The following is a 23,177-nucleotide window of genomic DNA, read 5'->3' as shown; positions in this document are numbered from 1 at the left end:
TTGCCTTTTTTTTTTTTTACAGGCAGCAACAGTCACCAGATGCTTTGGAAGCATCACAGTTGGAGGAAGAGGTAGATGAGCTATCCCTTATCGACCACAGTGAAATTATGGCTAGGTTAACACTGAAGCAAGAGGTAGGTGCATTCAGGCTTTGCTTTCATAATCTTTGGTTTATGCTGTATTGAAATCTGATTCTCTGTGTGCACAAGCAAGGCATCAGCTTTTATTTGATAGGAAAAACTAGGTTGCAGCAGAAGTGGTATGCAGCTTTATTTGTGCAGGCTGTTGTGAAAGTATGAGATGCTGGTACAGGCAGGGAGCATCAGCAATGAACGAGGGTTTAACAAAATGTGAGATGTCTCTTTAAAAACCAATGCATCTTGTGCCCTTTTCCCAGTCTGCTCCTTCCCACCTCTTCAGCCTGTGACAGACTGAAATGAAGCACCCGAGAGCCTGAGCACAATAAATCCAGGTGTGGGTTCATGGTGTTGGCCTTCCAGTCTGAAGGCAGGTTTAGCAGATTTCCTGAGCAGGATGTTGTATTACTGATGTGGAAGAGCAGCCAAAGCAACTGTTTCTGTATTTGAGAAATGGCTTTCTTTCTAGCCTTGGGTGCACTCCCAGACAGCTTTGCTCACTATGCTTTTGAACGAAGCCGTCTTTGACATGCAGCTTGAGGGAATCTGCAGGCTTTTGAAGCTTTGAGACTGTCAGGGGGCTAGTCTGAAAAACAGAGAGAATGTATCATTTACTGGCACTTTAGGAGTGTTCTTTGGTCAGCCGAGATGTGCAGGAGAGAGTGAGAAGCTATTACTCATTCCTTAAGTAGTATTTCATGAGTCTTGCCAGAGGGTCACCTGAAAAATTCGCGTCTCAGACATAGCTGCTCCATGGCTGTAATCCGTGTTTTTTTCAGTGTTTTGCATATTGAAATGACAAAGACGTTACTAAGGGAAGCCAGACACGACTCCAGTCTCCTCTGCAGGAATATTTCCTTTAAAAAACAATTCAAAATCAGCAATTTCTGAACATTTGGGACTAGCAGATCTGTGTCAACCCTTAACTTCTTTTTTCTTCCTTTTCTTTACAATCTACGTGTTTGAAACGGTATAGAACTGCCACTGCGAGCCATTTCCTGCAGCGTGGGAACTGCTGTCTGAGCGATAGATCAGTTTTGCATATTTTTAGTTGTGAATTGCAGTAGCTAGAAGAAAGATGTTTTTAGAGAGTGGTAAGGCAGGGGTCAAGTAGTTAGCAGGTCTGTTTTCTGCTTGCAGTTACTGGATCGCTTCAGGTGACCTCCAGCCAAATAGTTCCAGATTACGGAACTAACTTACTATGTTTTGATGTTCCAGAAACATGCAAATTGAATGCATGACCTCTCACCCCACAGCCGCTGTGGTACGTGATCCCGCACTTTGAGACAGTTCACACAGTGTTACTGCTCTGTTAATGGTCTTCTGGGAGTGTTTGAGAGTCTGGGACATTTCTGTTCATTCTTCTGCGGACAGAAGGTTCAGCTTTCACTGAGCTTCACAGCCTGGCCTTAAGGAGTCAGAGATCCCAAGTGAGGATCAGCCCAGATCCTCATCTGGGACACCAAATGCTGTATTCAAATTCCAGGATTAGCCCAGCACTGAAGACCATGTCCCAGCTTGTGCTGTGAGCAGTGCCAGGAACATTGCGTACTCTGCCAGTTGTTGCTGAGCTTGAACCCCAGAGATGGGAAACCAGGCCGAAGGGAGCTTGGGCCATGCCTAACGTGTTTCTGTTCTCGTTGCAGGGAGATGATGGGCCAGATGTTCGCGGTGGATCCGGAGACATTTTGTTAGTGCATGCAACGGAGACCGACAGGAAAGGTACGGTGGATGCACCAAAGCAGAGATGAAGAGCGCAGCCTGGCATGGCCTTTTGCTGCTTGCCTTCTGCCTCTCTGCAGCGTGCGCAGTCGTGATGTGGCTGCAGGCAGCTGGGCCAGGGTGGGGAGGACTGCATTTGTGATCCTCCGAGTTGCAGGCAGGGGGGGGATTGTGCTTATCTTTGGTGAAATGGAGGTAAGCTGGATAAGCGCCTGTTCGTTCCATTTAGCAGCAGGGATGGTATTAACTCCTCACAGCCCTTGCCCAGATCTGGAAGGCGAGGCGCACCAGTAGAGTTGGTGACAGTGCTGTGTTGGTGTCTCCGTACCTCCAGCCACTGCCTTCTGTGAGTGCAGGTGTGACCAGCCTGTTGTGGCATGGGTCCTGTTTTCAGAGGTGCTCCTTGCCCTTTGAACTCCAGGGCAGTGGTGATGTGGGAGTTGCTGGAGTGACTGTTGTATCAAAGCAGGAGAGGAGGGGTGTTGGTTTGGGTCTAATGCAGTACCCATGGGCATCGGGCAAGCTGTCCAGGTGCTGGTCTGCTGACACCCCTTATTTTCAACTTACAGTGTCACTTCCTAGTCCCACTCTGTACCAGTTGCATGCTGGTAGCCACCCAGACCAGTTCAGAGAGGGAATCCACAATACAAGAAAGGAGATGTGAGGGAGGAAAAGGGAAGTTAGCAACTCTTCGCTGTAGATTTGTTAAAATCCCACTTTATCTCTCCAAACCCAGTCACCATCCACATCAAGCAGCTCCTTTCCAAGACCTGTGGCAAAGACAGCCTTTGCAATGTTTCCAGAGAGTGATTTTGAACCTGCCAAACACATCTGTGCTGATGGCCTTAACCAGAATTGATCTCCTTATCTCCCGGGATGCAAGGCACAATGCGCTAACCCGCTGAACCACTCAGTACTCATATTTTAGAGATTTGATAGTCAAAGGGGAAATATCTTTCATGTGCATTTTTAAATGGCAGGGTTTTTACTGTAGCATAAGGTGTTTGCAATTACTTACCAGCACCATTCAGCTAGCAAGAAAATCCTTCCCCTGACAGCTATGTTTCCCTGTTTACATTGGGCATCAAATCCAGGCAGAAAGGACCAAAGTTAGAAACATACTAGAGAGGAGGTGGCAATTGATTGCGCCAAGGCTAGATATGTATATTTAGAAAAAAATAGTCTAAATGAGATGGCGGAAATACCCCTTATAAAAATGCTGAAACTGGAATAGAGAAGCTCTGATTTACTCCTGCTGTTCTCCGGAGCAAGCATCACATTGGAAGAACTTCCCTACTGTTCCTGTTGACAGACAGCTACTTGGTAAAGGGACGTGTGCTAGACCTCCAGTTCATGAATGGGGAGCTCAGAGGGTGCTGCAAGCAGTGAGGTGAAAGCCATTGAGAACCTCTCAAGACTAGGAAAAACTAGAGTGGGATTTTAAATGCATAGCAGTGCGGATGGGGAGAGCGGCTGAGGGGAGGGAGCTCTGCACAGCCAGTTTCTCAGAATAGTCACAGAGCTTAGCCTCACAGGCTCTGCCAAGCCACTGAGCTGAATGGAGCACGGAGGAATTTGTGCTATGCTAACCCAGTGTTTGGGTGACCGAGAGGGTTAATGAATTAAGCTTACAATGAGAAGAATTCAGGGCTTGTAAATCAATCAGCCAAACGGCACAGAGGGGTATAGTTAAGAGGCTTTCCTTTAAAGATGAATTTCTTGGCAGCTTCAAGTGCCAGAGCAGACCAGCTGTATTACCTCACGTTGCCTTTTGGGCAGATGGGAACCCAGAATAAATGTAACTCCACGCCCTGTTGCATGATGCTTCTTGTCCATTTGAGTTTTCTAAAAGGGCTAAATGGAATAAGGGATAAAGAGAGAGACTTGTGGTCTTTAGGAATAAAATCCGTGGTCAGTTAAGTGCTCACAGCCACACGCGCTTGCTGTGAATGCAGGATTACAGCTGGACGAGGCCTAGGACTCACCCCTGACATGACCACCCAGCCTCCGGCTTTAGAGCTTACGTCTGATTGTCTTTAACCAAAAGGCAGCAGCGCTTTCTGATTTAAGAGCAGGAGGAAGCGGCGTCCCTGTCAGGCTCCTGCCCAGAGAAACACCACAGGTAGAGAGGCATAATGAGCACACCGTGCCCTGCTCTTTCCCACCCTCCACGCGCAATGGATGGATGTTACAGTTCATGGGTGTGGGATGATCCCTGTCCTGGCTGAAACAAGCTTTACATGTACAGCCTAGCCTGGGCAGGCAAGGCAGAAGCTTTTTCTCCCCATCTGCGCTAACAAGGCTCTGCCAGCGGTTGCAGTGGGCTGGGCAGGGGCAGCGTGCCATCCCACTGCACATGCTGCCTGCAGTGCTGCTTGGTTTTATACCGGGGCTAATAAATTTCCATTTTGACCGCTGCTGTCCACAGTGACCAAGCTTTACCTGGGACTGCGAGTGTACTGCAGTCCTGACCTTAAATCTTCTTTCCCATTTGCGGTTCCTGCTTTTTCAAATTCCCTCCTTTGTGCCCATGATGATGGCCAAAGCCTTTACAATTCTGGGGCCTGTAGCACCCACTGCTGCAGATGAATAAACAAAAGCTGTCTGCGTGCACCGCGTCAGAGTCTGTGTTGTGGCAGGGTCATGGACATGGTAGCGTCAGTTTTTGCAGTGCAATTTACTCTTCTTTTGGCTGAAAATAATCTTATATTTACAATGTCCTGGGGCAGATTTCCTGGAAGGTAGCAAGGGCAGAAGGTCTGCAGCACCCATATCATCATGTCGAAACGCTTGTGTTCCTGATCAGGAGGGAAGGGTGACCATGTCTTTCTGCAGGGTTCTGTGCTGCCCAGGCAGTAAAGACAGACAACAGGCACCCACGTCTCACCATCAGATCTTCTCTTTAAGTATCCACAAGGTCTGAACCACAATTTTCCTTGACCCATTATTGCAAGTTCCTGTCCCACAAACAGGTTTTTTTTCACTGACCCCTTTGGTAGTCGCATAAGGGAAGCAGCAAGCCTGAGTGCTGGAAATGGGAGCCAGACTGGTGGGGACAGGGCAGTGTCAGTGTTGCTCTTGTGCCTTAGGGTCCATCTGCCGGTAAGAAAAAAAACAGCACAGCATTTCTGTAAAGTCTGTTTGTGTCAAAATGTGTCCATGTCCTCTTCCTGTAAGACTGGATTCAACCTTACAAGAAGCTTCCTTTTTCTGAAAGCGGGGTTGACTGTGGCTTTCTTGTCTTTCTCTGTAGATCTGGTGCTGTACTGTGAAGCCTTTCTGACTACATACAGGACATTTATTACCCCTGAAGAGCTCATCAAGAAGCTACAATACAGATATCCTTTTGCATGAGTGGCAGTTTACTCCCACCCAGGAATCAGAGCCAAGCACTCATCGTGGAGGGAGTTGGTGGCAAGTTGTTTGCTCAAAAGCCTGCTGACAACGTGGTCAGTAATGTGCTTGCCCTGGAGGTGTCCCAAGCAGGACTTCCTTCACCTCTGCAGCTGCAAATGGGAAATTCTGCTGGGCGGGTCCAGGCAGGGTGGAGTACTGGACCTGAGAGTAGTCTCCTGAGGGCCCTGGCAGGGGAGAATAGCAGTTCAGATTTTCTGTAAATCACTGGGAAATTGGTCATTTGTTTGGGACATCTTGTTTGTAGAATAGAGATCACACCGCCTTCTGGAGGGGCTGCTTGGGCAGGTGTAGTTTAATACTAGAAATTACTAAACCATCAAGACCTATTCTCTCTCTTACTATAAGAAATGCAGCACAGGAGATAATGTCCTCTTGGCCTCCCAGTTCTGAACAAAGCTTGTAACTGCTAAGAAGGTGAGGGTCCCTGCATGGCAGGGTGAGCATTAGCATTTCTGGCAGCGTATGGAGAAGGCTTCTTGTTGAGGACCCTGCCTGCAGTTCCTTCCCCTTGGCTCTGTTCCCATAGCTCCCTTTGCCGTCAGCTTAGCAGGTCAGTGTCTCGGTTCAGACAGTGCAAAGGCCTCGTGGGCTTTGGTCCTGTGGGCTTAGGTCCTGTATGCCCACGTCAAAGGGAGCCTGACGTCACCCTGTCCTGCGTCGCAGCTCATCACTGCCATCTGCAGCAGAGCTGCTGCTCCCCTTGCTCCTGCTGGGATCAGTGTGGCCAAGGACACAGCAAATCTCACTGCAGAGCAGTTGTCAGTGAAAATACTGGCTGGGGCATTCCTGCAGGCCCTTGTTAATACTTGACTTACTGATAAGCTTTTTCTCTTTCCCTTTGTCCACCTGGCAGAAGCTTTTTCAACCTGTACTGTGTCCCCTGCCACCATTCTCCTTGCAGTAAATTGGGCAGTGAGGAAGCTAGAGGTGACATCTGAGATCTGTTGAGACCAGATGTCACAGACCAGTGGGGGATATCACAGTAGAGGAGTGCTGCTCATTAAATTCCACCTTAGAGAGAACAGTTTCACGGTACACCTGCTCTTCTAGCATCAGTTCTGCAAGGTGTAAGTACCTCCTCACACCCCTGCTACCGGCAGCTGGTGGTAGCTTAATACCATGTTAATTAGAGCCACATCGGTGTCCCTTATCTCCTGGAAATTGAACACCAGTTTCAGTCAAGACAGAATAGTACGCTATTCTAATGTTCCTCAAGACAGCTGTTAATTGCACTGATGCTGGTCGGACCACATTAAGTTGATTCTTTAATTTGCAACCAACATATGAGAAGTTTTGCCACTTCCCAGACACGTTTAAAAAGCGAGTCAGTAAGAACACCTTCTTCGTGCTGGTGAGAGTGGTGGATGAGCTGTGGTGAGTTGCCTTCTTCGTTTTGGGATGGGAGATGTGGGGTCAGTAGCAATACAGAAATCTGGCAGTTGCGAAGATGTGTTTTTTAAACCCCATCTATGATGACAGCTGAAATCCCTTACCCTGACCAGCGAGACACCTATAGTTCTGAACCCTCTTGTTGGAAGAGCAGGTTCTCAGTGTGTCCTAACTGGGTCAGTGATTTTAAAATAACCAGCAAAAGCAGAATCTCTGGGAGAGGAAGAGCTGGGAGGAGGAGGAATTTCAATCACTCGGTTCTGCTTGTAGGGAAGAGCGACAAGACTCGGTACAGGTACAAACTCTGTAGCTCAGAGTCGTATCTCTGATGCCTTCCCCGGGTTCTCCATCTTTCTCTCAGCTTAGTGGAGTTGACGGAGGAAATTCTGAAGCTGCTGATGGACCTGGTCTTCCGGCTGGTCTGCAATGGGGAGCTGAGCCTCGCCAGAGTGTTACGCAAGAATATCCTTGATAAAGTGGATCAGAAGAAAATGCTGAGCTATGCCAATTCCATCAAACCTCTTGCGGCCCGTGGTGTGGCAGCCAGGTGAGGAAAGATGCAAGTAACCATATCTTGGTCATTTGAGAGACAGGGCATCCCTTTTTTGTGGACACAAGAGATTTCTCAGTCCAAAATACAAGAAAGGAAAGACAACAGGTCCCATTTTCTTAGCCTTTATACTTCGTCCTTGTTTCCTACAGGCCAGGCACCCTGCATGATTTCCACAGCCATGAAATAGCCGAGCAGCTGACCCTCCTAGATGCCGAACTCTTCTATAAAATTGAGGTACAGAGACGAAGATGGGGTAAGAGCGGTGGGAGGAATTTGAACACGTACCCTCTGCAATCTCTGGTATTCCCTGCCAGCTCTCCAAGCACATCCGTTGGGTTTGTAGGAGACAGCTGAACTTGTGTCAGCAAACGGCTGTGACCACAGACTGCGACTGGGAATCTTGAGGCAGAAATCCCATTTTAATGTGTGGTATTTTCCCACCCTTCTCTTCTTCCTTGGCAGATCCCAGAAGTTTTGCTCTGGGCAAAGGAGCAAAATGAAGAGAAGAGCCCCAACCTGACACAGTTCACAGAGCACTTTAATAACATGTCCTACTGGTAAGGAGCAACTGTGGCACCGAACTGTGCACTGGTTCCCTTGTTACAAGTGGGATAATGTATATTTTTGCCCAGGAAGTAGGTGCAGGGCACTTATTAAAAAGACCCCAGAGCACAAGAGAAAAAATGAGGAGGGTTGTGGGGGGCACCATAACCTGGAGGAATTATTGTCAGTACCGTTGAGCCCCTCAAACAAACATTCCCCTTGCAAGTAAATGCACTCTGTGAAGGGTTATTGTGGTCATCCTTGAAATCATTCTTCGTTGAATTAGAGTGCTCTATTTAAATTGGAAACATCATGAACTTTTCAGTATTGTTGATCCTTCCTTATCAGTTAGCAGTTCTGTAAATGAAACAACAAGAAATCTGGCATCTGCTTAAGTGGGTTTATCTTTCTGGGTTTTTTTCTGTCTGTTCTTCCAGGGTCCGTTCAATAATTATGCTACAAGAGAAAGCCCAAGACCGAGAGAGGCTGCTCCTTAAATTTATAAAGATTATGAAGGTATCAGCTTGATTCTTGCTGTGAATCACACACACTGCTCCTTAAAGGAGCAGAGGAGTGGGACCTTCTGGTTGGTAGAGCTGTGTGATGCTAGAAGGCTTTTCAGATCTCTAGAGTAACTGGAATATTCTCTCTCCATACAGCACTTAAGAAAGCTGAATAATTTTAATTCCTATCTGGCCATTCTTTCTGCACTGGATTCTGCACCCATCCGAAGGCTGGAGTGGCAGAAACAAACCTCAGAGGTGAGGAGCAGCGAGGCCTGTCATCTTCAGGGGAAAAAGATAACTGTGGTTACGGTGTGAAACAGCTGAGTGGTTTTAACAGCTCAGCAACGTCCCAGGGTGGAGGGATGACAGATAACTGCTCTCCAGTGGGTATAATGCCACAGTGCTGGAAGCCTGCAGCGTGGCTGGGCATTCTGACAGCTGCAGGAGTGCCAGCGCAGTCATGGGTGAGAACAGCCTTCTCTTCCTCTCTCCAGATTGAAGGCTTGATGAGGGTGAAGGCAGCAAGGCTCTGTGTATGTGCACTCTGGGTCAAACTGAGTAAATCAGTTGGAGGTGTTTGCAGGATGGCATTAACTCCCTGGCCTGCATGGCTCTCTGGGGAGAGGTTACAAAGAAAATGGGTTTGCAGCAGTGGTGTCAAAGTGGGCTTTGTGTTCTGTCAGGGCCTGGCTGAGTACTGCACACTGATTGACAGCTCCTCGTCCTTCCGCGCCTACCGAGCAGCTCTGGCTGATGTGGAGCCTCCCTGCATACCTTACCTGTGAGTTGGTAGCTTCTTTCCTCTGCCATTACTTCTGCACGTTAAAATGGTTCCTTCAAGGATTTCTCAGCAGCTTCTGCTCAGCTCAGCACTTGCCTTTTGCCCTACATCTAGAGTAAGATGGCAGTGTGCCACGTCAACCCACATGCCCTCTCTGGAGCAATTTGTCCTGTGGCATAGGAAGGCAGGGTGGCAGCTATCTTTTTGTAAAGAAGGCTTTTGTCAATTGACTATGGTAAAGGAAAGATCAAACAACTGGATCTTCAGCTGATGCTTTTTAACTATATTTTCTTTGGGGTCTGTGCACAGAAAGACAAATTTTCCTGTGAGGTGCAATGGATCCCACAGCTTTGAGCTGCTACTTGCTCCTCCGCGACAGCTCTGGTTCTGCTGGCTGCACAAGCTGGTAGATGAGGAGTCTGCCTTGTCAAACATGCTGCTTCAGCCTGTTTCTAGATGAAAGGCTGAAGCCGTTGCCCTTCTCCGTAAGGGCCTTCTGATTTAGATACGAGATTTGCTCCGGGTTTACACCAGTAAAACTTCTCATGGTCTTGCTTTCTTCCATGGACAGAGTTCTGTAGGAAGAGGTTGCATAGGTACATGCCACCTCATCTGGCGGGGGACCACAGCAGGGCTGTGCAGAGACGTGGCAGACTAGTGGAGGCAGAGGGAGGAAGGCAGCACAGACCCCTTTTCTAGGGAAACCTCAACGTGAGGGAAACCCTCTTGCATAAAACTGGAAGAAAGGTTTAACCCCGGCAGGCACTTCCCATTGCGACCTTCTTCCAGCCTGGTCCTCCTTTCCACGGAGGGTGAATGAGCAACCTCAGAACTCTTAGCGTGACCATGAGTGCCTCGCCTCAGAGGTTCCTCAGCTGTGCATGGTGGGCTCCTTGCACCTGAACACCTTTGGATCTGCTGCCAGGGGCATGTTTCCCTTTAGTTTAAAGTTGCAGTGCTGATGGTGGCAGCAGTGGGAGGCCGTTAGGTTGCCTTTGGCTGCCTTTTGGCTGGCTGTCCTGCCCCTGTGTGACTAACCTCTGTACTTGTTTGCTTACTCCCTGGCCCGCTGCCCCTTTCTCTCTTTCAGAGGCCTCATTCTGCAGGACCTGACCTTTGTTCATCTGGGAAACCCTGATTACATTGACAGCAAAGTGAACTTTTCCAAGCGCTGGCAGCAGTTTAACATCCTGGACAGCATGAGGTGCTTCCAACAAGTGTAAGTGCAGCAACAGGGAGGGCAGAGCTGGCTCCGAGGCACCACGGTGGGGATTGGTGTGGGGGGTCGTGGCTGGGATGCGGGAGCCCCCGTGGAAAGGCAAGGGAGTCTAAGGTCAAAGCATCATGATGGAGATGTAAGGAGACCTGGGAAGGACAGGGCTCTGGTCACAGGCTCCTTCCCTCTCTAGGTTAGCTATGACTAAAAGTTGTGAAGATGTTTTTCCTATATTAGTTTTGAGATCCAGTGCAGTAAAGTTTTGCCACTACTCTCTTTCAGACAACAGCTTTTCCTCCAGGTTTTGCTGTTGCTGGTTCCTATGTTCTCTAGTTCGTGGAGGGTTTTCTTCAATGCTGTCTTGCAGCAGAGGCAGCAGATCTAACTGCTGATTTCAGTGTGATAGGGTCTTTTTTTTTTTTTTCCCCTCAATTCAGCAATGGGCATGATGGTTTTCCCCTTTTTGGTGTCACACCACAGTCAGAAGTATTGGGCTCAGGTAATGCAAACCCCACAACGCTGGATGTCCCTTAGAGCAGGGCAGGTGTGGCTCAAAGTTGGGAGAGGTCCCCAGGTAGCCCCTTGTTTAACTGCCGCCCTCCTCTGTGGTTTTCCAGACATTATGACATCAAAAGAAATGACGACATAGTGTCATTCTTCAACGATTTCAGCGACCACCTGGCTGAGGAGGCCTTGTGGGAACTGTCCCTCAAAATCAAACCTCGGAACATTACGAGGCGGAAAACAGACCGAGAAGAGAAAACCTAGGAGGAGGGGTTGTGTGAGCGAGGAGAATTGCTCCGCAGACGCACCGAGGGCAGCTATGAGACTGGAGTTCAATGTTTGTACCTGTTACTGGATGACGCACCCTCCCTCCCAGCTGGCAGCGATCCCTGGGTGTGTGAATGTCGGGCTCTCGCAGCAGGCAAGAAGTGATGGCACGCGTCAGCCGTGAAGGGCAGAGATCAGCCGGTGCTCGCTGCACTCGCCCTCCTTCTCCTCCCGTCCCTCTGTGCCATGAATCAGCTTTAAACCTGGGGAGAGAGATTTGTGGAAGGAGGGTCCCATGCAAGTGTGTTACTGGTTTGCTGGTGGATTGCGTCCAGGAATACCCGGGCTTTTGTTTTCATCCACAAAGGAGGGTCAGCAAGAGCTCAGCACCCACAAACTTGTCTGCAGAGTGGTGTTCAGCAGGCAGCAGCCATGGAAGCCAAGGGTTTGAGTCTCCCCTGCAATGCCACCTCGAAACATGTTCATCCCTAGGAGATGAGGATGGAAGAGTCTCCCGCTGCCTGCCAGAGGAGCTCTGCTTTTGGAGAGCTGCTTGTGTTTACAGGGGTCTTCGGTTTACCCCAGATCTCTGGCGCCTTCTTCATGGGAGGAAGGCACCGGTCGTAGATATGGAAGAGGCACTGAAAATGTGGGCAGGGACCCGCCATCTCCAGTCATCGTATCCCCCTCCTCCTCTCAGATCTTGTTATTTAAGCAACGGTAACCCCTCCAAACCCTGGAAACATTGACTACCCAAGGTACTGCGGTTCACTTGTCCTGTGAACCCGTATCTTTTAGTGATGGTACTAGCTTTTGCACAGTAAATGCTGTAGTATATGAGACTGTAAATATTAGTATTTAGAATCCATTGGGGATTTTTTTCATGCATGTCTGAATACCGATGGGTTTATAGGAAAAAAAGAAAAGTGCAAAACAGTATGTATAAAATTCACAACCAGTGACAATGTTGTTCCAAGTGCTGGAAGAACGGAGGTTCGGGGCAGCCGCATGGGTGCTGGCTGTGGAGCGGGTGCAGGAGCCGAGCGAAGGAGCCAGTGGGTCCATTTCTGGGGTTGGAAATGGGAACCGGGAAGGAGCCCTGTGCCCGGCCGAGCTGCCCCATCCCCTCCACCCCACTCCTCTCTCTTCTCACTGTTGCCAAATGGTTTTTTCAGGGGGTCCCCGTCTGGCTGACCCTTGGTGCTGTGCTTCGTGATCCACGCTTTGGCAGGAGCCCCAGCAGATCCCCATCCCCAGTCCTGCTGTGCCGGAGCCAGCAGGGCAGGGGCAGCCTGGCATGGAAGAGTGAGGGGGGGGGGTCTCATTTCCCACACACGCAGCGTTAACCCCAATCTGTTTGGTGTGCCTTATTCAGCCCCTCTGTCCCCTATCTGTGTCCCACCCAGGGTGTCCTCCCTAGTGCAGCCCCAGCCAGGTCATTTCACGTCCCTCCCCTATCCCCATCCGATGGTTTACAGTGTGGTCGTGGGTTTGAGCGTACGCTGTAGGTTTTAGCAGCCTTGCGAGGCCTTTCTCAGCACCGTGTCTTGTGGTCACAGGTTTTTACAGAGTTCCATCTAACAAAATCCTGCGGTTTTAGGACAGCGACTCGCAAGGAATACAGACAGGGTGTCTCACAGAGCATCCTTAACTTATTTCTCAGTAGCAACTCCTTGTTTCCTAAAGCCTCTGTTTATTCTGGGTGAATCAGAGTTGCAAGCACTTCCTTCTAGAAACAGATTGCGAAGTCTTAGCTGGCTCCCTGCAGACGGCAGCTCTGCCCGACGGGTGGCAGGAGGGAGTGACAGCAGTGTTGCCCCATTCGTAGGATTGTACCCCGCTCGATTATTTTCCTGAAGATTTAGGCACAGGACTTGTTCAGCAGCCAAATGCTGAAGCAAAGAGAGACCCCCCCTGCCCACTCTGGTGTCTTCTGGGGGAGGAGAGCGTGGGGTCCAACACCAGTTCATGCTGTGCAACCCCAGAGCAGGAGGAGCAGGGACCTTCCTGCACTGAAATGGGGCATCCGAGCCAGAACATTTCAAAACTGGTTTGTTTTTATGGCACTAAAGGGCATTGGAGCCCTGTGTCATGTCCAGCTGAGGCTTTGCAATCCCCAAAGGCTTCCCAGCCTTCCATGCAGAAAGTAATCTTGTGTTTTCCTTTGTAAATAAGATTTAAAAAAAAAAAAACACACAACACTGCAAGACTGTGAAAAGGCAAATACACCCCGTGTCTGGCGCAGGCTTCTCCCTGGCCGGCTCCGAGCACCTCCCTCGAACGGTGTGCTGTGGCACAGGCTGTTTCTAGGAGTGTCATGAGCGGTGGTAGCACTAAAACCGCAGCCCATCGCTCCGCTTTCCCCGTGCGGGGGCTGTGGGGCTGCAGCGTTCATGGCTGGGGCTCGATGCCACGGAGGGACAGGAGGGTGCACCTTGTCTTCAGCCCTGCTGGGATGCTCATCTCCTCTCTCGCTGGCAAGCGGGAGCTGTTACTAGGTTCTTCCCTGCACTTGAAACCATGATCCTTTCTAGCACCAAAGGGGGGGGTCTCGCTCCCCACTCTCTGCCAGCCCCCCTGAAAGCCGGAGGCTCAGCCCACGGCATGGGGACAGAAGGTCTGCATGGTCACAGCACCTCATCCAGCATGGAGGGGCCGTGCCCCCCGGCTTTCCTCCTCTGCTTCTCCCCTTTGCTCTGCGGCCATCCCCAGCCGAACGGGCTGTCCCGACCGTGGCTCCTGGCTCGTGTCCCGACCTCGGGCCAGGCTCACAGGGCTGGAAGGACCCTAAAGAAGGGTCTCCTTGCCCAGAGCAGCTTCAGGTTTGCTGACCAGAGACCCCCCCCCTCTCCAGGAGCAGCACCCCTGGGGAGCAGAAGCCCAGAAGAGCAGCCCTTCGCAAGCCTGGCCACGAGCGTGTTCGCCTGTCTGCCAGGCAGCGTTCTCGAGACCGTCACCTCTCTTTTGGGGGAAGGGAGGGGGTCTCAATCCCCTCTCTGCGCAGGGCAGGGAGCAAAGAGAAGCGATGTCCCCGGTCACCAGCCCCCTGCCCTGCTCCCAGGCCCCCTCGCCCACCCCCAGCTGTTCGGTTGTACTATATATTTACCACTAACCCAGTCCCGATGGTGGCATCTTCCTGCAAACATTTCAGACCTGTAACTTTTATATAAAAGACAAATAAACACCAATAACAAACCCGCCTGATGATCCTGTTTACAGTGCATGCAGCAGTCTGTGGATTAAAGTGACAATCGAATCCACTTCTGGCGCTGGTGTGGCCTCGTGTTTTCTCATGTGCCCCTTGGCGTTTTCCTCTGCCCTTGGCCCTTTCCCCTATAAATCTCTTCCTCACCTCTGTCGAGATGGTCTCGCCCCAGTACAAGCCCTACACTTGGGAGGGGATGTCTGCTGCTGTCACCTTCCTCTGGGCACTGATGTCCCCTGTGTCGGGGGGGTCTCGGTTCCCCAAAACACACGTAGGCAGGCGTGTGCCTGGCCACAGCCCAGCCCATACGGCGGCCGCATGCCGGGCGGCCGAGGGCTATAAATAACCCCTGTGGCGGCCTGGGCGGCCGAGCACGCTCCCGCGCTATTTCAGTCCTGGACGGGGTTCAAAATTCCTCTGGAAATAATTGGCATGGGCCAGCTCGGGAGGAGGATGCCCAGACACTAACCGAGCATGTACCCCCCGGCTCGCTTGCCGGGGCTGGACCGCGGTGCCACATCCCACTGGCCCGGCAAAGCGCGAGGGGGCTGCGGGGTCTGTCGCAGCCCCCTGGGAGACAAGACGGGAGCGTGGCTGTGAGCAGAGCCGGGGCCTGGCATGGCGCATGCTGACATCCCTGCTCGGCTCATCCGAGCAGCCTTTGGAAGACCCAGCGGCTCGTTTTCCCCTTCCCTGCAGCAGCTCTGCGAGCGGCACCCCCAGACCTGGGGCTGCTGCATCCCCAGCACGGCCCCGTGCGGGCTCCCCTTCCCTGGGGTCTCCCCGGGGTCCTGCTTGGGCTGGAGCCCCGGCACCCACCTGCTTTTGGAGGAAACCCTGACTTGACCGACGACAGCAGAACTTAGCCTGAATTTTGTGGTGGCCAAAAGCCACGGGGCGGGGAGGGGAGGTCCTTGGTGTGCAGAGAAAACAGAAGCTTTGGCTACACCTGTATTTTATTTCAATTTGGAAGCAGCAAGAAGGTGGTGATACAGCATGTGTGTGTATTTGTGTGTGCAAAATTACCGTAGAGGCTAAATACATGGGTTTGTATCTTCTCACATTATTAATGACCGGTGAGGGCTTCTCGCACGCCCAGAGCAGAGCGGCTGCACGCCTTGGCCCCTCCGTTACGCCTTGGCCATTTGCTCCAGCCCCGGTTCTACAAGACGCTCCCTCTGCACCAGAGTCCCGTTTGACACCTCCAAGCGACGGTCCGTGGTAACGGGGTTCAACATCCCGCAGCAGAGCCTGATGCCGGACATGGTGCCGCTGCTCTGACGCGGCTCCTTGCTCAGAGCCGGCTCCAGCGGGACACAGCACCACCATCGCTTTGGTCCGGGTTCCTCCTACCCGCGGGGCTGAGAGCGGGCGGGCGAAGGCACGCGTGGCTCCGGAGCGGCTCCTCGCCCCGCCAGGAAAGACGGACGCCGCCCCTCAGCCCCGATAACGCTTTGTGGTCACCCGTTTCCCACAGCAGCCCCGGCGATGCCATGCGGGGACTGCGGCCGCTCCACCCGCCCGTGCCCACCCCGCTCGGGCCGTGGTGAGCCGCAAGAAGCCCCCGGCGTACGCCGTGTCCCTGGGGTTCGGGGTCCCTGTCATAGGTACAGGGCCACCAGGACGTAGACGACCCAGCTGATGGAGGCGAACAACCCGAAGAGGAGGCTGAAGAGGACCAGCGACTGGGCCTTTTTGGATGCCACGTTTGCCTGGGCCACGTCCCCACGGCCGAGCGCAGCCCGGGTCTGGTGCGAAGGGGAGAGGTTAGGAGAGACCCGCGGTACCAGGAGGGGGGGATTCGAGGTGCCGGGTGGGTTTGTGTAAATCAGAACCGCGCCGTCCTTACCTCGTGGGAGTAGAGGAGGGCGACGACGCCGGTCAGCAGGCAGCAGAAGACGGTCACCAGCACCGACTCCACCATGTAGTCCTTGGGCAGGCGCTGCCCACGGCCGGCGGGCGATGGCCCCGTGCTCGGCTGCCCGTCATACTGCGACGCGGGGCAGGGGGTGGTTAGAGCTGCAGGACCCCCCACCCCAGCCTTGTACCCCCTCTTGGGTCATGCTGCTCAAGCATCGTTTGGGGTGCCGCTTGGGACCCCCACAAACCCAGGATGGGGGGGAATAAGGGGTGACCCCGCTGCGGTCGGGGCGGGGGATACGTACGGTGGTATAGGGCAGGGGTGCGGGTGGGATGCCCTGGGGTGGGAATGGTCCTGGCCCCCGTCCTGGCTGGTAGACGACGGGCGCTTGCTGGGAGAAGCCGGTCGGGAATGGCGGGTAGAGGAGATGAACGCTCTTGGGGTCCGGGGGGGAGTAGGGCGGCGGGTCGCCCTCGAAGGCCGCGTTGCTGACCCCTGCCGCCGCCACCGTGGGTCCGTCCCCGTTGCCCGTGGGGGGGTCCCAGCGGGTGCCGGAGCTGGACGGTCCCCCGGCCGCCCCGCTGCCACCCCCCCGCTCCGGACCGTGGCCCCGGGGCCCGACCGGCGGTTCGCCCTCCATCCCACCGAGCGCCCTGCGGGGACACGGAGGCCGTGGGCTGCGGGGCCGCGACGGGGCGGGCACAGCCCCGGCCCACCGACCCCAACCGTGTCCCCCCCCCGGAATTAGGGTCGCGTTTCAGGCTGGGACTGGCTCTCGCAGCCGAGCCCCCCACCTTCCCCCCCCAGCCCTTTCGCCACCCCCACGGCCCCGACCCCACTCACGTCGGTGCCCGCGGGCTCCCCACCTGCCGGAGGCTCGGGGACCGGCCCCCCACACCCCCCCACCCCGCTCCGGCCCCCGGTCCTCGCCCGGCCCCGGCCGGGAGCGCAGCGCCGGGCGCGTTAATCATTGACCGGTTGTTTGCCCAGGGCCCTGCGCGGGCGGGGGCCGCGCCCGGTACGGCCACCCACGGGGCTCGGGGGCGGGGGGACCCACACGAGGAGGGTTTTTTTCGTGTAGAAACGGGTGATTCGTCTTTATTTTATATACAAAACGGTTTAGCTGGACCCGTCGTGTGCGGCCGGATGCGTAGCTCATGTTCCCCCCACCCCCCGCCCCGCGTGTACGTGTCTCAGAACCGGCTTTGATTTTCTGCGTCCGCACCGCGTTCGTCACGGGCCCACGGCCGCCCGCCCGCGGGGGTTGGGTGGGTGGGTGGGTGCCGTTACCTAAGGCCGTTATCGCGGTCCGTCCACCGGGCTGAGACCGGACGCGCTCAGCGCACGTGTGGCCGCCGCCGCCGGCCCCGCCCCGCCCCGTCTCTTGGCCCCGCCCCTTGGCCCCGCCCCGTCACGTGTCCCCTCCCCGCCGCCGCCGGACTACACCTCCCGTCATCCCCCGCGGCAGCGCGTCCCGCCATGGCCTCCGCCGGCGGAGCCGAACCGGAGCGGCCGCACCCCAAACCTTTCCTCATCGGCGTCAGCGGCGGCACCGCCAGCGGCAAGGTGAGACACCGGCGTCACCACCACCGCCGGTTTTCTGTCAGGGATCGGGCCCGCGGGGGAGCTGAGCGGTGTTCGCCGGTGCCGGCCTCAGCGTGCCGGGGCGGGCTCGGGCTCCAGCCTCGGCGGGAGGGTCGGTGTGTGGTGATGTGTGTGTGGTGATGTGTGTGTGGTGATGTGTGTGTGGTGATGTGTGTGTGGTGATGTGTGTGTGGTGATGTGTGTGTGGTGTGTGTGTGTGGTGTGTGTGTGTGGTGTGTGGTGGGGGGGTGTCGGTCCCCGGCTGCCCGGCGGGGAAAAGCTGGGCTTGGGGTCCGTGGTCCCCCCGCTCTGCCTGACCCCCGTCCCCTCCCAGTCCACAGTGTGCGAGAAGATCATGGAGCTGCTGGGGCAGAACGAGGTGGATCGCCGGCAGCGGAAGGTGCTCATCCTCAGCCAGGACAGCTTCTACAAGGTGCTGACCGCCGAGCAGCAGGCCAAGGCGCTGAAGGGACAGTACAACTTCGACCACCCGGGTGAGGCTGCTGCTGGGGGGGACCAAAGAAACCCTGGCTGCCTTTTTCCTCCCCCTTCCCATCTGTAATGCGGTTGAGGTAGCGGTTGGAGAGCAGCTGGGGTTTGCTACGAGGGCCTGTAGGAAATGAGAAGTGCCGGAAAACAGAAATGCTCTTTTTCCCACCAAAACACCTGTTTGTCTTTCACGTGTCCGCGTTGCTGTTGCAAAAGCCACGCTGCTGCGGGTGGTGACTGCTGGTTTAGTGCATCCTCGCAGAGAGCGATGCTGGAGAGAGTTGGAGAGCGTCCCAGCTCGCACGCTGCTCCGTCTCCTCATCCTCGGCTGTTGAGAGGCTCTGTGACAGAGCGCATCGTTGCCCAAATCCTTTCCTGATATTCCTTGTCCACACAAACAGCTGTTCTCCCTGCTCAGGGAGTGCTATGGATTGCAAACGGGACAACGATCTGCCCTTGGCTGAAATCTAGAGCCTGCTGTAGGCTAGCCAGCAAACGCTCTTGAAAAGCATTAAAGATGTCTGAGGTTTTCTAAATTACTCTTAGCTAACAGGCCAAAAGCTGCACAAAATTATACAATTACCAAGTGGTTTGGTAAAATTACACAATTCTTAGCCTCATATTCGGGTTCTTAATTTCTTGGTATTGTAGTTGCTTGTAAACAGCAAATTCTCTCTTCCTTATCTCTGTAACCAAGTATAGCAGTTCTAGCTTGGGCAGGGAGTGTTGGATTGCTCCTGGTAGGAAAGAAAAAAGCTTAAGTTCCTTTTTCCCTGGTACAAGACTAGGCAGAGAGCTTTTCCTTCGGGCCTAGAAAATCTGAGCTGAACACTTGCTATACCAGCATCTGAACATCTTTCTCTTTAAACCTTCCTCTCGCAGATGCTTTTGATAATGATCTGATGCATACAACCCTGAAAAATATTGTTGAGGGGAAAACTGTTGAGGTACCGACCTATGACTTCGTGACGCATTCTAGGTAGGTTTCAGTTTTGTGCGAAGTCTTGGGCTGCGTATGTGGGTGTCCCCAGCTGGGCCTGGGGACAGACTGCCAGACTGCAGTGGGAGACCCATTGAACAACGTGCTCTGGGTGTTTTTTCCTGGCAGGCTGGCGGAGACAACGGTGGTCTATCCTGCTGACGTTGTTCTCTTCGAGGGGATCCTCGTTTTCTACAACCAAGACATTCGGGACATGTTCCATCTCCGGCTCTTTGTTGACACTGATTCTGACGTCCGGCTGTCCCGCAGAGGTACTAATGCTCTGCCGTCACCAGCAGCGTCAGCCTGCTCATGTTCCTTATCCATCCTTGGCCATGTGGTAAATCTCACGGAGTTTATCTTCCCATCCCAGTTCTGCGAGATATGAAACGCGGGAGAGACCTTGAGCAGATCCTCACCCAGTACACCACGTTTGTCAAGCCTGCCTTTGAGGAGTTCTGCTTACCGGTACCAAATGTTTCACTAATTTGATTTTGGGCGGGGGGGCTTTGGGGAGGAAGAGAAGGAGCAGGGTCGCCTGGGGATTAGCTGCACTGTAGGTGCAGCAGTGGTGGCTTTTGATACTCGTATTTCATGAATCCCACCCTCTCCCCTCCGCCGTGTCTATTTAACCATTACAAGCTGCTTGTTTAAGGAACTTAAATGGTTGGTTCTTTCTGCTTGCAAAGCACCATGGAAATCCCTAGAGGCTGCACACATTTTCTCACTGCTTGCTGCCGTGGCTATTTTAGCATAGGTCCCTTTGACTGAAACACTCCCACTCTGCATTTATTCTTGTGGGAAGAAAGAAGAGCTTGGTTTCCAGCAGACTCTCAACAGGGAACGCTGGTGAAAACCCAGGGCAGACCATTATAGCATCTGCTTGCTACCCTGTATAATGTGGGGCCAATTTAGGTGCTCATGTAATCAAATTAATTTGCAAGAAACCCTTTGAGAACAAAATTTGGTATGTGGATTAAATAAGATGGAAAAGGCCAGCTCAGGCGCCTCTTGCTCTAGATCAAAGCAATTCTGGGATTGTAAAAGTGGTCATTAGAAATGCTGAATTAGCCAGCCTTTTTATAAGTAGCAGGGGGGAAAAAACCCAGGGGCTCTGTGGTGGCAGAGATCAATAAAATGTCATCAGAGGCAGGAAGGAATTTCACATGCGTGTTGGGTACCTTGGCTCTCGGTAGATATTTAGCAATGGCTTGTGAAATGCTGATTAGAACCAGCTCTTAGCAAACAGACCTCAGCCCCGAAGCGGGTGACCCATTGGAAGGCAGCGTACTCTTCAGAAGTGTAAAAGCAAGTACTCCGTGCTTGACCTCCTGCTTCTACTTTGCAATTCGCTGCAAAGGGACAATCAGAACAATCCCTGACCTTAAATCCAGCGCACGTTAGCCAATACAACTTCTCAATTCGTTTAGGTGTGACCACGACCAGGAGCTTTAACTTGCAGCCCCAGAGCACAGAAACGCCTCTATCTTTGCCCCCAGCTTTCTGGCGTTTGGTAGCTTCTTCCTAGAATAAAGCTGGCTTTTCCCATTAACAGTCTCCACCACCCTTACTGTTTTGCAGACAAAGAAGTATGCAGATGTGATCATCCCGCGAGGAGTTGACAACATGGGTAAAAGGGAGTTCGGTTCTCTGTCTGATTTCTCTGGGGAGACCACCTTTGGGGCTGGGAAGAGAGCAGGTGGCACACTACTGCCTGGTTTGCATGCTTCTGAGGAAAGGTGTTTTGCTGGAGGGCTGTAGGGGAGGGAGCTGCTTAGAGCCTGACCGGGATGACCAGCTGCTCAGCCTGAGGAGGGCTGGAAAAAGCAACAGGCGATTGGGGATGCAGAGCAGGACACCGGTGTTAAAGCTGGTTCTGCAGTTGCTGGTTTCTGTTGAGGTCTGACCTCGCTGCAGAGGGCAGGCATAGTTTCATTTAAGGGCTTGTTGTTAAAACTTGAGTTGAACAGGGCTGGATGCTCCACATTTTCTAGATAGCTCAGCCAAGAAAGCCTGCGTGTCCTTTATTTCCCGTTCCTCTCTGCAGTTGCTATAAACCTTATAGTGCAGCACATTCAAGACATCCTAAACGGAGACATCTGCAAGTGGCAGCGAGGGGCAATGAACGGACACGGTCGGACCTACAAGCGCCCATTCCCTGAACAAACGGAGAGCAGCAGCGTGCTAGCGGCCGGCAAACGCTCCCACCTGGAGTCCAGCAGCCGTCCGCACTGACCTGTCCGCATCTGAAGGATTTGCCTCTGGTCCAGGCCAACACTGAAGACAACTTTGGGAAAGGACTTCAACAGAATGGTTGGTGAAGTGCCCTTTAAATCATCCTAGCAGCGGAGGGGATACTGGTGTGAAACTTCTTGCAGAGGGGAGAGGAAGGAGTTGGCCTACTGCCCCCTCCCCTCCAAAACCCCTCCCTTTCCTCCCTGCCATGTCTGGAGTTACGATGTTACTTCATGAACTGGTTGAAGGCAGTGCTACTTGCCTTAATTTTCAAAATGAGATCTAATGCTAAAGTCTCCCCTGAAAATTAAGCGCTACTAGGTGATTAGCAAGATACCCCATTTCCCTGATGATGATCTTCCTTAGCAGGAAAATTATCTGCCTGTTTTTTTCGAAAGAAAAAACAGTCTCTTTATCTAAGGCTAGCTCACACCCTATTAACAAGCAGGTGCAGTCCTTACTCTTCACCTTGTTGGCACCTTGAGTTCTGGTATTGCTGTCATGCTGGCCAGCCTCCTTTTTAGCCTGTAGTAGCATATGGGGGCAGAAGGACTGACCTGTAGAGGAATCTCTCCCGAGATGGAGATGAAACAGAGACTGTCTGGGACAAATGGGAACTTGCAGTTCATCAGGGGAACAGGCCCAAGAAGTTGTGTGATTCTGGTTCCTAATTTATTCCTTTCTAAGCTCCCAAACCTTGCTACACTGTATGATTATTTTTTTGTACCCAAATATTCTCCTTTACCACAGTTAATGAATGTGTGAGCTCCAACTGGATTGAGTTGCTCATGGAAACAGAAACCTGACCTTGTCAGTATTAGTGTCTTTTAGGGCATTTCTGTACTGCTGGTTGCAGATTCTGCTGGGCAGAATTCGTCCACTTCCAGAGCTGGGTGGTAAGATCAGCAAGGGGGAAAGCTGTGAATTGCAAGACCCTCCTTCTGGTGGTACAAACAGCTCTGGACATGCTTCTACCCTCAGACAGGGTCAAAGCGCTTGCCTTGCGCTCAGGTGGTTTAAACTCAAGAATGTCTGGTTTTCTAAAGAGAGCAGACAAGAGGCTGCAAGTATAAACAGTGACATCCCAGTTTCTGTTGCTAACCCCAGATAAGTGGTACTGCAGCAACATGGAGTTTCTGGAAAAAAGATAATTCTGAAATGAAGTGCTGGTTGGGCCTTTGAAAATGTCCTTGTGGTATCCTTCAGTCTGGACCTGTGGTGTAATTTTAACAAGGCGGGGGGGGGGGGAAGTACTATTAAGAGGAAGTTTTTCATATTTGCTAGTTTTCTAAAACCAGGGTCTGGCTGTGTTGCTTGTGGGTGTGTTACTTTGGCTAATAAATAAATGAACCAACAGTGAGCAGAAATGACCACTTTATGTAAAAGCTATTATTTGTGCTACTTGCACTACGCCAGCACAAAGGTACGGAAAGGAACACTTCTGGAGATGATCTTACATGCAACAGTTCTTTCTTCCCAGAATTGTTAGCTTTAGTTCTATAATGGCTAAACCTTTATTGAGGGGAAAAAAAAAAAACGGCAAACCACTTACTTTTTAAAAAAGAAAAATGCAGTCTGCACTGTCATCCCTATAGTCTTTTCAACACTGGAAATCGGTAAAGTTTTGTTACCTAGTAGTGATCACCACGGTTCAGTGGTACATCTCTAATGCTGAGGAGAAAGCAGTTCATTTCCTAACTGCTGCTGGGTGCTGTTTAGCTCAGGGTGACAGACTTAGAGTATGAGCTACTGCACTGAAGCATTAGCTCTTGGGGCTGATTTAAGTAAG

General features: G+C 52.5%; 3 protein-coding genes across 8 annotated transcripts in view; 2 read left to right on the top strand and 1 right to left on the bottom strand.

Annotated features, from left to right (window-relative positions):
• RAPGEF1 (Rap guanine nucleotide exchange factor 1) overlaps positions 1–11,903 on the top strand; it is an 88,474-nt gene extending 76,571 nt beyond the window's left edge. For all 6 annotated transcript variants that reach the window (XM_075056022.1, XM_075056021.1, XM_075056020.1 and 3 more), the window contains 12 exons: positions 23–134; positions 1,784–1,859; positions 5,113–5,201; positions 6,562–6,650; positions 7,027–7,212; positions 7,368–7,452; positions 7,681–7,775; positions 8,199–8,277; positions 8,421–8,522; positions 8,951–9,048; positions 10,139–10,267; positions 10,882–11,903. In XM_075056022.1, the coding sequence (XP_074912123.1) occupies positions 23–134; positions 1,784–1,859; positions 5,113–5,201; positions 6,562–6,650; positions 7,027–7,212; positions 7,368–7,452; positions 7,681–7,775; positions 8,199–8,277; positions 8,421–8,522; positions 8,951–9,048; positions 10,139–10,267; positions 10,882–11,032 (1,291 nt within the window). In that variant the 3' untranslated portion in view covers positions 11,033–11,903. The remainder of the gene's footprint in view (positions 1–22; positions 135–1,783; positions 1,860–5,112; positions 5,202–6,561; positions 6,651–7,026; positions 7,213–7,367; positions 7,453–7,680; positions 7,776–8,198; positions 8,278–8,420; positions 8,523–8,950; positions 9,049–10,138; positions 10,268–10,881) is intronic.
• A 3,938-nt stretch (positions 11,904–15,841) lies between these two features.
• On the bottom strand, positions 15,842–16,741 carry PRRT1B (proline rich transmembrane protein 1B). The gene is made up of 3 exons (XM_075055909.1): positions 16,406–16,741; positions 16,090–16,230; positions 15,842–15,988 (listed from the first exon to the last, which is right to left on the bottom strand). Exons 1-3 carry the CDS (start codon positions 16,739–16,741, stop codon positions 15,842–15,844), a joined length of 624 nt encoding a protein of 207 aa, XP_074912010.1.
• Positions 16,742–17,537: 796 nt separating this feature from the next.
• Positions 17,538–23,172, top strand: UCK1 (uridine-cytidine kinase 1). Its single transcript, XM_075056045.1, has 7 exons — positions 17,538–17,667; positions 18,020–18,179; positions 19,057–19,153; positions 19,283–19,425; positions 19,527–19,621; positions 20,735–20,783; positions 21,201–23,172. The coding sequence occupies exons 1-7, from the start codon at positions 17,581–17,583 to the stop codon at positions 21,386–21,388; spliced, it is 819 nt and encodes a 272-aa protein (XP_074912146.1). The 5' UTR covers positions 17,538–17,580; the 3' UTR covers positions 21,389–23,172.
• The last annotated feature ends 5 nt before the right edge of the window (positions 23,173–23,177 follow it).

Source organism: Buteo buteo, chromosome 23 (assembly GCF_964188355.1).
Source record: "Buteo buteo chromosome 23, bButBut1.hap1.1, whole genome shotgun sequence".
Classification (NCBI taxonomy): Eukaryota; Metazoa; Chordata; class Aves; order Accipitriformes; family Accipitridae; genus Buteo; species Buteo buteo.
The sequence above is the reverse complement of the archived record's forward strand: the minus strand, read 5'-3'. Positions and strand labels throughout refer to the sequence as shown.